The 14163-nt window shown below is 43.0% G+C and overlaps 1 protein-coding gene across 4 annotated transcripts in view; it reads right to left on the bottom strand.

The window, feature by feature from the left end:
• Positions 1-14163, bottom strand: part of TMEM131 (transmembrane protein 131) — a 277433-nt gene that overhangs the window by 187941 nt on the left and 75329 nt on the right. For 2 of the 4 annotated variants that reach the window (XM_082356107.1, XM_082356110.1), the window contains exon 2: positions 2468-7583. The exons of the other annotated variants lie outside the window; for them this stretch is intronic. In XM_082356107.1, coding sequence (XP_082212233.1) covers positions 2468-2651 — 184 coding nt within the window. In that variant the 5' untranslated portion in view covers positions 2652-7583. The remainder of the gene's footprint in view (positions 1-2467; positions 7584-14163) is intronic. 4 annotated transcript variants of the gene reach the window in all.

Below are 14163 nucleotides of genomic sequence, written 5' to 3'. Positions count from 1 at the left end.
AAAAACTGCATTAGCTATTTCTGCTGCTTTCCTTCCAAAGACAATGAGTTTTATTTTGTTTTGAAGATTTTCTAGTGAGATTCTGCTGCAATAGAAATATACTAAAACACAAAGTGCCCAGAGAAACATCATTAAAATTGCAGGTAAGTCTTAACTTTGAAAAATTATGATGGTTTATACTGCCAAAATAAACACAAAAAGTCCTCAGGATGTAAATGGACAAAGTGAACTCAGCTACCTTCAGAAATCTGCCCAGATTTTCTGGAAAAAAACCCAACAGCATCCTTTGGGGGGTGAATGGTGCCAAATTTGCGGTATCACATTCATGTAAGAAAATCAGTCTCACTTCTACTCAAACAAAAACTACTAGAATCTGATCAGCAAGGAGGCTGAAAGCACTGGCCATTTTTGGAGCTACCTTCATGGAATATTTGATTAGAGCCAGATCCATTTATGATGGGCAGAGTCCTGTGTTCTATATTAGTATAATTACCATCAATACCTTGAATAGCTAATTTCTCCATCCAAATTGTTCATCCAGACAAAACATGGGCCACAAAAGGTGTCTGATTCTGCCAGGACCTCTGGCTGATTTGACCACATCTTTTCATCCTTGTACACCCTGGCAGGTATTCTCCTCCCCTAACGCTTACATTTATGGGTATTAGAAGAGGTGTACTAAAACTTATAAACTATACAAAAGAGAAATTAGCAAATATAACCTAGGCTGACATTTCTCAAACAAGGGATCTGTTTACTTAACTATACACCGAGAATTAGCACATAAAATGGCTGTTGGAAAAATAAGCAGCAGAATGACAATACAAACTTAATGTTTTACTAGACTCAATCATTTTATTTCCCTGTGCTAATGACCCATGAATATAATCACTCACTCAAACAAATGTTAAATGCCTACTGTGTGCCTGGCACTGTGCAAGGTAAGCAAAGGCAGAGAAAAAGCAGGACACAATACCTGCCAAGTACTACTTTAAACTCAAGGAGACGTTAACTTATTGTACTATTTCAGACTTATTGGACACCAACTACATGCCAGGCTGTGCTGGGCACCATGGCCACACAAGAACCAACTGCAGATCTGTAACCAAAGATTAACTATGACAACCCCAGGTCTGACTAGTCCTAAAGCAGCAATATTTTATTCAGGAAATAATCTTGCCTCTGTCAATTAATCCTTTCTACAGATGGCAATTCTCTGAATAACTTCCACCTATGTTAACCCAGACTAAGGTTGTTTAGAGTTAAGTGAGAGAATGTACTGTTTTGAGCCAAAAAATAAACAGTAAACTGAAACACATTGCACTTTAACATTAATTTGGTTTGCTTTGCTGTTGCCCTCAGTAACAATAAAAAGCAAGTGACTTTAGTCGTAAAGTAGAAAGAACATCAACCCTAAAGTCATTGTGGCAAGAAATTATTTTCTTTCAGTGGCAGTTTAGTGTGAAACAGAAGCTAAACTAACAAGTTTTGCTTAGGTTTTTAGAAACCATTCACTTTTAGTGATTTCTTCATGAAGGCTCTGTGGTCACTCATTTCCCCAGGCTCAAAAACACGTAGTAATGACAAAATTACAGATCTGGTCTTCTCGGTTACAAAATGATTTTTAACCCTGTAAAAGTACCGGTGTTACAGTCATACAATACTAACGAGAGTTTTAAAAATAGGGGTCAGCCCTTAACTGTAAATTATAGATAAAGGTTTGCAAACTAGAAACTTGACATTGGTTTTTAAAGTCTTTCACATTAAAGACAATGACACCCAATTAGGTATCTTAAAACAGGTAAAAAATATAAACAGACTTTCAATAGCTTAATAGAGAGCTAAGCAGAATTGTGCTACAGAAAGACAGAATTGTTAGCTAAACAATCATCAATACTGCAAAGCGATACTGAAAAGGGAAGCTGAAAAAACAAGATTCCTCCCCACAAAATGTTTGAACAAATGCAAAGTAAAATTCGGTAAGCTGTCTTGAAGCCTCTCCACCAGTCTCGCTATTTTTACATTTTAAAGTGAGCTCTGTTCGCACGCCGCTATTAAAACCGCAACCAAAAAAAAAGTGTCCTCAAATTTGCCTATTAACAGCAATCAAGTCTAAAAATATGCCCCTCCTACCTAGTGAGCCAAGTGGCAATAATATATGAGAACTCAGGAAGTTTTGAAATGGCAGTGACAGGAGACAAGAGGGAAGACGAGGGGAAGGAATCACGGAGAACAAGAGCAACTCCGTGCGGCCAACGCCGCGAGTTGGCATCCGAACCGCAAGTTCCCGGCTCGGGACGGGACTCGACCGAGCAACTTCGCGCCGGACCGAGCCCCGCGCTCGGCCGCCCTCCGAGCCCAGAGCCGCAGCCCTTCCTCCCCGGTCGCAGCCCGGCAGCGGCCTCCGCGAGGGCGCGGTGACAGCCGCGGGGCCGGGCCCGGGAGATGCCGGCCGGCTGACACCCACCTTCCTTCTCGGCCCGCGCCGCGGCCACGACGAGGGTCATCACCAGGTGCAGCGCTCCCAGGAAGCCGGCGGCCGCGCTCCGCGGGCCCCCGCCGCGGCTGGCCGCGGGCTCCAGACCGGCCCCGGGGGACGTGGAGGAGGCGGCGGCGGCTCCTGCTGCTCCTCCTCCGGCCCGCTTCCCCATCCCTGCCGGCCGCGGGCCGCCGCGCTCGAGATCCGGCGCGGTCCTTCTCGGCTAGTCGGCGGCGGCGGCGCGGGAGCCGTGGTCCGGGCTCTGGCCGCGGCGCCGGGGGCGAGAGCGGTTCCGGGCCCAGGGCTCGGGCTCCGGGCGTGGGTCTGGGTCCGTGCGTGCGTGTGAGCGAGAGTGTCACTCACGGCCTCGGCCTCGGCATCGCTTACGGAGAGTCGAAGCGGAGAGGCCGCGGGTCAAGCACAGCAGGCGGCCATACTGGAAACGGGCACGGGCCGCGGGCTCTGGGCGCTGGCCTGCGAGGGGCGGGGCGCAGCCCTGGGCACCGCCCCCGTCGTGTCGTCACCTGGGCGGCCCGCCCGTCTGTCTGCCCGCCCCGGGGTCCGTGGGTCGGAACTCCTCGTCCCGCCCTCGGAGGCCCTCGGCTTCAGTGGCCAGGCGGGACGAGGGCAGCACCCCCCCAACCCGTCACCGCTGGCCCGCCGGGAGGAGGAGGAGGGAGGCAGGCCAGGGCCCAGCCGCCAGGACTTATGATGGCGGCTCAGGCTTCGCGGAGGCAGTGACGGCGATCACGTGAGGACCGGGAGGCCTGGACGCGCAGCCGCCCTGGTACGGGGGCGGGGCCGGGGAGGGGCTGTGGGGCGCTGGGGCAGGCTGGGACGCTGCTGTGAGCAGGGGACGAACCCCTGCATCCCTGGTACTGCAATGCGAGAGCCTTCTAGAGGACTGAGCGCGCGTCCAGACCTCGAGGCCCAGCGCGGAAAATCCATTCCAGTGACTCCTCCTGGCCGCACCTCCGCCTCGCAGCCGCTTCGAGAATACCCACGGCCTGATTGAGTTCCTGGTGGCGCTGCCTTGGGGACGCGGACCTGCTCTATTCATCTTTGTAGCCTTCAAGACATGAAACCCAGGAACGCTTAATGGAATCCTCCTGCCCTTGGATTGTGCCCACTTTGCTGCGGGAAAGCCCTTTGGGTGTGTGTGTGTGTGTGTGTGTGTGTGTAAAGCAGCAGTGTCCCTGGAGGCAGAGGGCAGACTGTTCTTCAGAACAGCGTCCAATGTTCATGCTGGCTTTCTCCGTCTTGGAATAATTCTTAAGACATTTTATTCACATATTTCCTTCAAGGCTCAACACAAATGCGGTCTCTCTTCCTTCAGGAAGCCACCTCATGCCTCTTAGATGCCCTTTTCATCTTAGGTCAAGGTTCTTCGTGGGCGTGGCTGTTCGCTACAAACTCCCTCTTTAATCAATTAGTAACTTCCCCTAATTCCTAATTTAGTAACTATCTTAGTAACTTCCCCTAACTACAGAGCCGTTTGCTTATGCTTAGGAGGATTTGTTGAGTGAATCCTCGTATGAAGGCCAAGTCCACCCCTAATAGGTCTTGGAACAAACTACATGGGAAAATAAAATTTCAGGAAGACTTACAAAAGAAACTCAAAGTGCTAGCCTATGCAGTAGTCTTCTTTGTCAAGCAAGCACTTTATATTTTAATAGCCTTACCCTGATTTTTGAAAAGCACTTTTACTTTTCTGAATATTAGAGTCAGAATTTAATCGAATTTTGTTCTCGATATAATTAAATAGGAATAATTAGTATTATCTCTAAGTTGGCTTTTCCATGTTTGTATCTGGAAGGCTTTTAACTCACCTAAGAAATCAAGCCCAAGGATAAGTAACTGCCTTAGCTGGGTCAAAACTTACCTTCAATGTGCGGCACAAGGACTCAGCAGCCCTTCACCGACTACCAGGTTCAGGGCAGACAAGCCTCTTCAACCATGAAATGCTCAGGTTCTCTTACACAGGAATCGACCACATCCTCTGATTAGCCTGAGGCTCAAGAGCCCCATGGGAACTAAGCATATGGCTATAATTGGAGCTTAGACATATACAGACCTGTTTGATCAGAGGCTGATTTCCCATGAAGCTAATGAAGCTTAAGCTTTAGGGCCCCTCTCTTGCACAAGTTTCTTCCAAGGCCCTGCATCTAATTGTGTGTTTATAAGCTTGTATTCTTGTTCTTTAAGCCCCCCACCCCCAATAGCTGTGTAAGCATTTAGGGCCCACCATACCTGTACCCCCCCTGTGCCTGATGGATGTTGGGAGTCACAAGGGTGATGATGGAAGTTTGTTCCCAGGAAAGGGCAAAGAGACTGCTGAGAGAATAATAATAAAAGAAGAACTTACTGGACAGCTTGGTAAACTGTGTTGGAGAGCACCTGGAGTTGAACCGCCATCACCCCATCATCCCCTCTCTCCCAACAGCCATGTGCCTTGGGAAGGAGAGAACTACGTTAAAACTGAAGGAACTGGGAATTCCCTGGCAGTCCAGTGGTTAAGACTCCGAGCTTCCACTGCCGGGGCCCGGGTTCGATCCCTGGTCAGGGAATTAAGATTTCGCGAGCTGCACAGTGCGGCCAAAAAAAAGGAAAAAAAAAAGCGAAGGAATTATCACCAAGGACCCTTCTGAAGTTCCAATTAGCAGCAGACACCCCTCTAATCCCCTTTGGGGAATTAGAGAGACCTGGGCATTTGGCAGGCTATTTCACTGGCAGAATCAGCGAAAAGCGGCTAAACCTGTGCTTCTCACAGTGTCGTCCCCAGACCAGCAGCGTCAGCATCACCTGGGAACTTATCAGACATGCACATTAGCAGACCACATCCCGGCCATGTGGAATCAGAAACTCTGGGTTGAGGTCCTGCAGTCTGTCTTTTAACAAGCCATTGGGTGATTCTGATACATGCTCAAGTTTAAAGACTATTGCACTAAGTTGGAACATGCCAGAACTACAAACAGTTGGGACTCCTCACCTTCTAGTCAACTTTGTTCTCTACCCAGATTAGTAAACTATCGGAAGCAGAGTTAAAAGGGACTCAGGTGAACTTGGGCTTAAATCCCAGCCCAGCCTTTATTAGCTACATGATGCTAGGCAAACTACTCAACTATTCTGGCCTCAGTTTCCTTATCTGTATAATGATATCTAATAAATCGGGGGAAATTAAAACACCATATGAGGCACAGTGAAAGTTGCAATGATCATTGATTTATACTCCCACTTCATTCCACAAAATAGCTAAGGAGGCTTACAAGAATACTTTCATTGCAATAAAAATATATATGAATTAAAATTTGGGACCTGGAGGGGAAAATACTGTTGGAGTCCCCAGGGCTCCATCTCACTGGCTCAGTGGTTGACTGCACATGGGCTCCTGGTATTTGACACCATCTATACTCTTTTTCAAGTCTCAACTTTATGTCACCAGCCAGACCTCACTGTCCCTGTTGCTGCATCTATTTGACATCTTAAACTCACATGAACTCCTAATCTGCTCCCCAAACCGTTTCCACCCACAGCTTTTCCTGTCTCCAGGGCAACTCCAACCATCAGTTGCTGTTTCTCATCACCTCCATGGTATACTCTGGGATGAGCCCCATCATCTTCTGCCTGGATTTCTGCAAGAACTTCCTAACAGGTTTCTCTGTCCCCAACTGTAAAAGGAAAATTTTCCACTTACAGCCCTTGCCTAGGAGATATCAAAATGGGATGCTATGTTATACCGCAACTGGTTCAAACCAACTGAAGCTGATAAAGGACTGTGAACTTTGAGTGACCCCTAGGCCAGACCCTTATTAGACCTAACTGAAGACTTGTTTCTGCCCAGTGAACAAAGTTCCCTGTTTGATCCAGCACTGTTCTTTCCTATGAGGGTGCTGGTTTTCAATCTTAGATTAGCATCACCCCCATGAACCCCCCTTTCCTCTTTCTAGCACTTAAAAAACCCTGACTTTTCCCAATTCATGAATTAGTAAACTTTTTCACTGATGTGTTTCCTTGCCTGACAAGTATATAAACTCAGCTTTGATTTTATTTTTTTAAGTTCTGGTGGTATTTGCTTTCTTTTTTGACATAAATTTGCATGTTTATAGTCTATTGTCCACACAGCAGCAGAATGACCATTTAAAACATAAGATACCTCGTGTCCCTCCTGCAGTGGCTCCCATCTCAGGGTAAAAACCAAAGGTCTTCTGCTGGCCCACGTGGCTCTACACCATCTGGCCCCCCATGAACTTTGACTTCCATTTCTACTGCACTCCCCTGGGGTCAGTTAATTTCAGCTGAACTCACCTCCACTGTGTTCCTCAAACATACCAGGGATGCTTCTTCTCCAGGGCCTATGTCCCAGCTCTTCCCTCTGTCTGAAGTGCTTTCTCCTCCCCCAGTTCCCTGCTTGGCTCACTTTCTCACCTCCTTTCAGTCTTAGCTCTGTCATCACCTTCTTAGCGAAGCATACTCTGATCACCATTGTTAATACTACAGTTTAATAATATATCCAACCCCAAGTCCCAATCCTCCTCACCCTGTGCTCATTTTTTCTTTTTCCATAAAATTTATCACTCTCTATAATACTATTTAATTTACTTATTCATTATGTGTTGTCTTGATCTGTCTTTCACCTCCATCTGTTTTGTTCACTGATGTATCCCAAGCTTCTGGAATATATTAGGCTCTCAGTAACACTTATGGAATGACTGATGTATGGATGAATGAATGAATAATTCCAAAAGATAAAGATGGGTAAGACATAGTCCTTTCCCTCAAGGGAACTTAAAGTCTTAGTGGATAAGATAGATAGGTACAAAATGTAATAGGAGGGAGTGAACCAAAGGAGAGATGAGGAGGAGAATTAAATGAAGGCAACTCTGGGTTCCACCAATATCTTTATTTATCCAGCCTTTGCAACTTCTACTGTTTTCCCTTTGTTTTCAGTTATCTTTCATCTAGTTCAGAGTATGAATAAAGCCCACAGCAATAAGGGAATAAGAAGAAATGTAGCATACTGACAATCTTCTTTAATACACAGAGTAATCTGCTCATTTTGTCTGCTGCGTGCCTTATTCCTTGGTAGGTTTTCCATGGCATTATTCTTAAAAAGAAAAAAAATCAATTCATGAAGCCCCAGGTTTAAGTCTGTTCAATTATTAGGTAAATTGCTGTAGCCTAGGGTAAGGCAGATAAACCCCAGAAAGGTTCATGCTGCAGGATGAGGATAGTAGCTTTGGGAGATGGTGGGTTGAGCCCACGATTTATGTGGATTTCATCCTATTAGAAGCTTTTTACTCAGATATTCCAAGAAAACTAGATGCCTTTGCAGTTTCCAAATTTACTTGAACTAAGGCCTCATCGATGACTGTAACTGCTACCACATTTACACCTCTACGAATACGCATTTTGCATTAAATGCTAGAATTAACTATGGTTTTGTTCAACATTTTCCTTCCAAGCTAACTGACACATTTTACAAGCCTATGTTAGTCTTTCTAGCATTCTCAAAAAACATTTCCATGGCAAACAGCCTAGTTGGAAATAAACCAAAATTTCAGCCTGCCGTTTCAAAGTCTCAACAGACTCCAGTACCTGTTAATCCTATAACTTTTTGAGCTGTTTCATGTGGTTTGGTGGTCTTTCCATTCAAAGGAGGAAAATAATATTCTTGAGGACAGAGGGTACCTCCAGTATTTTCCCTGTTCCTCTCACCTCCTGTACCATTGTCCTCTCTCATACTCAATAAGAACTTTGATATGGAATTTTAGGCTGCCCTGACTTTCTGAACTTTCCTGAACACCATTATTAAAGAAACCTACTTCAGTAATCATTCACCTGTACTTACGATATCATGGTCGGGTGTTAATTAGCAGCCTTGGAAAGCCACTGGGAGGCGGGGTAATGACATTGAACAGTGCATTGACAGACTTTGGTGTTCCTACCTCTCCCTATTATTTAACCTAACTGTAAAGATTTCAGGAATATTCAGTTAAGATGAGGACCAATATATTTAAGATGCTCAGATGGAGACCAGAAATGATGAAAAACAAAATTAAAACATTAATGTATGACAGTAAAATAATAACATTAGGTGAGATGAAGATGCAGAAGGAGAGACACAATTCTCTTTGCCAAGTCTAGTGTGAGTTCCCTAAATGGGGAATCAAGAATTGGCCATTATGTATGGAGCTGGTAGTGGCGGTCTGAGAGCAGATATCATAGCTGTAACACACACACACAGACACACACACAGACACACACACACACACACACACGCCTAAGCAGTGTTTTCCATAAAGTGAATTCTACCTTCTCTAAACATCACTACTTTAATTTCCAATATTTTAACCACAAGTTAAATTTGGTGTTGTAAGTCTGGTATTGTAAAACCATATAACGTGTCTGGCAAAATGTCTTTATGACCATGAATTAACAAGTCTTTGAATTATTCTGAAAAGAAAGGTGTCAGCAAAGAAATAGTCTGTGTCAGAGAAAGACAAATATCATATGATATCACTTATATGTGGAATCTAAAAAAAAGATACAAAAGAACTTATATACAAAACAGAAATAGACTTACAGACATAGAAAACAAACTTATGGTTACCAAAGGAGAAGGGGGGGAGGAAAAAATTAGGAGTTTGGAATTAACATATACACACTACTATATATAAAATAAATAACCAACAAGGACCTACTGAATAGCACAGGGAACTATACTCAATATTTTGTAATAACCTATAAGGGAAAAGAATCTGAAAAAGTAGATATATATATATGTATAACTGAATCACTTTGCTGTACACCTGAAACTAACACATTGTAAACAACTATACTTCAATAAAAAAAGAAAAGAATTTACAAAAAAAAGAAAGAAAGGAAGAGAGGAAGAAAGAAAGAAAGAAAGAAAGGAAAGAAGGAAAGAAGGAAAGAAAGAAAGAAAAAGAAAAAAGGAAAGAAAGTCTGCGCAAGCTCTCAGGGGGAATATTTGTGTTTCAGAGTTAGTCTACATTATGGTTAGCATCTGAATTCTATCATAAAGGTTTGATGCTTTGAATCCCTTTGATAGTGCACAGGCCAGGGAATATTAATAGCAGAGTCCTTGATCTTCATAAAGTATGTGCTCTGTCACACGATGGAAAATATGATTGCAAATAAAAGAACGATTCTTTTTGTTGGAGAAAACATTATTCTCTTTTTGACAATGTGGTTTTACTAGTTGTGAATAGCCTTACACCAAAAAATCCACAGGATTTTAGAACAAGAAATGGACCTTAAACCTTTAGTTGAGGATGGCTTTGGAAGTACCCCCTCCATGTGCAGCTATTGTTGGGCAATTATGCAGCCTCTCTAAATATGTTTCCAGTTTTGTGTTTTTAAAAATGGTACAAAAAATTAACTACTGAAAGCTAGTTGTAAGGATTAAATAAATTAAGTTCCACGGAACTATCTAGCCTGTGTAAGATGCCCAGTAGTGTCACTTTTGTAATAATGATTATCATTACAGAACAGGAAACCGAGGCCCAGAAATGAAGGGAGCTGTCCAAGGTAACGGAAGGGCAGAGACATGACGCTCCAGGCCAGGGTTTCATCTTTTGTTTCAACTTCAGGTCCATTTAATATTTTATACATCTAAGGTGTTTTATTTGTCAGGGTGCTCTTTTAATTATTGTATTCCGCTTATAATAATGTCAAAGCCCGAAGAATTAAGATTCCACTGCTCTACCTAAACAACAGCACAGATCAATTCAGTAAAATCATAAGAGGTGAATCCAATGGTCCCTCAAGAGGGTTCTCGCTAAAAGGTTATTAGCCATTGCTTGACCTTCCCTGAAATCACCTGCTCAAGCCTAAACACTTTGCATGAGTCAAGGTAGGCCAGGTTATGCCTTGATAACATACAACCTCAAACTCTCAGTGACTTCAAACAACAAATTTGTTTCTCTCATCTGCTACCTGTTCCTCCAGGACCCCAGGTGATGGAGTAACCTGAGTCACTCACTATAGCATGGTGAAAAGAATGCTTCAGAGGGGCTTGTAATGGAAATTAAATTATCTGATGAGAACTGACATTTCATCACTTCCACTCACAACTTTTGGTAAGAACAAGTCATGTGGCCACACCTCACTTTAAGGGACTGAGGAACTGTAATCTCTCCTGTGGCTGGAAGGAGAGAGGGTGGGATGATCTAATAGCCCTAATGACAACTTCAGGCTTTAACCTTTTTTTCTTTCCTTCTTGGAAAATAAGAAGCAGCAGCCTGAAAAAAGATGATGGAAACTGGTTTCAGTTTCTCATGATTTATCACATTGTAAAGAACAACTTAAACTTTTTATCATTTATGCTTTTTTTTGTTTTGTTTCATGGTTTAATATATTTTATTGTGAATATTATCACCAATGAATGCTTTTAAAAGCAGTTGGGGGGATTCCAATTTTAATTTTTAGAGTTTGTACATTAAAAAGGCAATAAAAGGGACTATTGGAATACTGGCTGGATTTTTGATGAAGAATTTTTAATTATCTTAGACGTGATAATGGTTATTTATTTTTTAAAATGAGAATTTATCTTTTAGACATACATCCTGAAATATTTATGAATGAAATTATATGATGGAATTTGCTTCAAAATAATCTACAGGGTAAATGGCGGCAGTGCGTAGGGTTATAGAGGAAAGATTAGTCATGAATTGATCAGTTGCAGCTGGGTGATTGGTGCAGGGGTTCATTATGCCAGTCTCTCTACTTTTAGGTATGCTTGGAATTTTCTCTTTAAAAAAAAAAGCAATAATAGGCTTTCAGCTGCTTCAGCCCCAGATCTAGCTTCTCTATATATGGCTAAGAAGGAATCCTAGACCATCACTTGTGCCAGTGGGGCCTGACCAGAGACACCAAGTCATCAAGCCCTGGGTCATATTTCATCCAAAGAATTTTTGCACTTGCCAAATATTTGAAACAACCAAACTTAGCCCAGGGTGGCAGGAGATAATGCCCATGCCTTGAAACATCTGGTGGGACCACAGAACCACTTCCTCTTGCCTGCTGAGGAGGCCGAGTGCTCAGAGCCTCCTGAGGCCACAGTTGCTGGCACAGTCCAACACCTAAGACTTGAGTCCAACCCTGAGCCAAACTCCTCTTCTTAGGTTACTCTGTGACCCTGGCAGGACACCAAAGTTCCTTTGGTCATTAACAGGGTGCACAGAGACCTTTGATCTCTTTGAGGTGTACAGAAAGGTGTGGGGCCTGAGCCTGGGCCACACAAAGACCATGGGTAGGACACAAGGGCTACTATGAATGTTCCTCTGCCCCCTAAGACCCCTGGTCTTCAGGTAGATCTTCTCCCCTGAGCCAGTCCACTCTCGGCTTCAGCCACTGCCAACGTATTCTGACGGAAGCACTACCTGTGAGCATCACCAGGGTGATACCTGGCATATAACCCATCCTCCCTCTATGAACACTGCTCCCTTGCCCACAGGGGTGGACCTCTGGTCATGGGTTTTATCCTCCATGATCTTGTTTCCCTGCCATAGTTGATTGGCTATGAACTCCTATCCCAGGCTGGTCCAATCAGATTCTCTTGAAATTTATGACTAAGAAATATGAACATGGAGGATGAATTCTGAGTTATGTAAATGACGAGAGCTTACATAGGACCATCGACAAACTCCTGCTGCAGAGTCCCCATAGCTGCCTTGAGCCTCACTCTCCTGAGGACTGGTTGCTTAGCATTTCCAGATGCCATGAGACAATCCAGTATCACCAAATATGTATATATTTACACATGTATGTATATGTATGTACATATATTTTTTTACATATGTCTCCATAGGTATACATATTGAGATCTCTTTCTGTTTTGAGTGCCTTGAAGAGTGTGTGGGATGCTCCAGGATGATCTCCAATGATCTCCACATTCTGTTGTTCACAGCTTTCTGTACCCCCCACCCCTGAGTATGGGCTGAGTCTAACATCACAGAATAAATAATAATAATAATAATAAACAGAATGTGGCAAAAGTGATATGACTTTACTTAAAGATTAGGTTACAAAAGTCTCTCTCTGTCCCCTCAGGGGGACAAAAGCTGCCGTGTTATGAATAGCTCTGTGGATAGGCCCCCTAGTCAAGGCTCTAGCCCAGAGCCAGCAAAGACCTGAGGCAGCCAACAGCCACATGAGTGAGCTTGGAAGATAACTGGGAGCCTTGAGATGACTGTGAATACAGGCCAGGCTGACCCTTCGATGACAGACTTGTGAGAAACCTGAGCCAGAAGCACCCAGATAAGCCATACCCAGATTCCTGATAATAAACGCATGTTGTTTTGAGCAGCTAAGTTGGGGCTAATTTGTTACACCGCAATAGATACCTGATACAAGGGGTTGTGAATATTAAAAAGAAAAAGAAAACCTTAAAAACTGATGAAAATGAAAGGAGAACTAGACTAATCCAAAGTTACCAAACTGATTTTCATATTCCTCTATCAGTATTTAATAGAAAAAGTAGACAGAAATCATAAGAACAGAGATTTACACAACACTTTCCACCAACTTGACCTAATCAATGTTTCTGGAACACTCCACCTAAGAAGAACAGAACACACAGTCTTTCCAAGTGCTTATGAGTTTATCAAGATACACCATCTCCTGGGCCATAAAACAGTCCTCGATAAGTTCATCAGGACTGAAATCATACAGAGTATGTTCTTTCACCACCATGGAATTAAAATAAAAATCAATAGAAAGATATCAGGAATATGAAAACCCCAACATGTTTGGAAATTAAACACTTTAATTAATGCATGCGTCAAACTGGAAATCTTAGAATATATTTCTAACTAAAGGATAATGAAAACCCAACATATCAAAATCTGTGGGATGAAGTTTATGTATCACTTAGAAGGAGGATAACTTTAAATGCTTACACTAGAAAAGAAGAAAGTTTCAAATCAATGATGTAGGCTTCTGCCTTAAGAAGCTATAAAAACAGAAAATCAAGCTCATAAAAATAGAAAGAAGTAAATAATAAAGATAGGAATGAAAATTAATGAAATAGAAAACAGGCAAACAATAGAGAAAAATCAATTAATCTCAAAATTGGTTGTTTGAAAAGATCATTCTTTAGATTCCACATATCAGTGATATACGATATTTGTCCTTCTCTGTCTGACTTACTTCACTCAGTATGACAATCTCTAGGTCCATCCAGTATAGCACAGGGAACTCTACTCAATACTCTGTAATGACCTATATGGGAAAAGAATCTAAAAAAGAGTGGCTATATGTATAACTGATTCACTTTGCTGTACAACAGAAAGTAACACAACATTGTAAATCAACTATACTCCAATAAAATTTTTTAAAAAAGAAGAAAAGATCATTCTCCTGGTTTCCTACTTTCCTTGCTTTCATCTTGGATTCTCATCTTGACTCTCAGACGTGATTTTCAGCTCTGACTGCATGATGAAGACTCCAGCTTCTATTCCCTGCATCCACTCTAGTCAGTTTATTAAGAGGTATTAGAAAGATCACAGTGTCCTTAGAAGAGCTAAAGGGACATATTGGGCTGAGCTTTTACGGACATTGTCCACAATCTGTTCACAGAACCAACCTGGTCAGGAAGGTCCATCCCCAGAACTGCCTCTGCCTCTGCCCAGCACACAGGCAATGTGGGTGCCCTAGGTCCT

This window comes from Balaenoptera borealis, assembly GCF_965194805.1.
Source record: "Balaenoptera borealis genome assembly, chromosome: 15".
Classification (NCBI taxonomy): Eukaryota; Metazoa; Chordata; class Mammalia; order Artiodactyla; family Balaenopteridae; genus Balaenoptera; species Balaenoptera borealis.
This window is presented reverse-complemented; position numbering and strand designations above follow the sequence as displayed.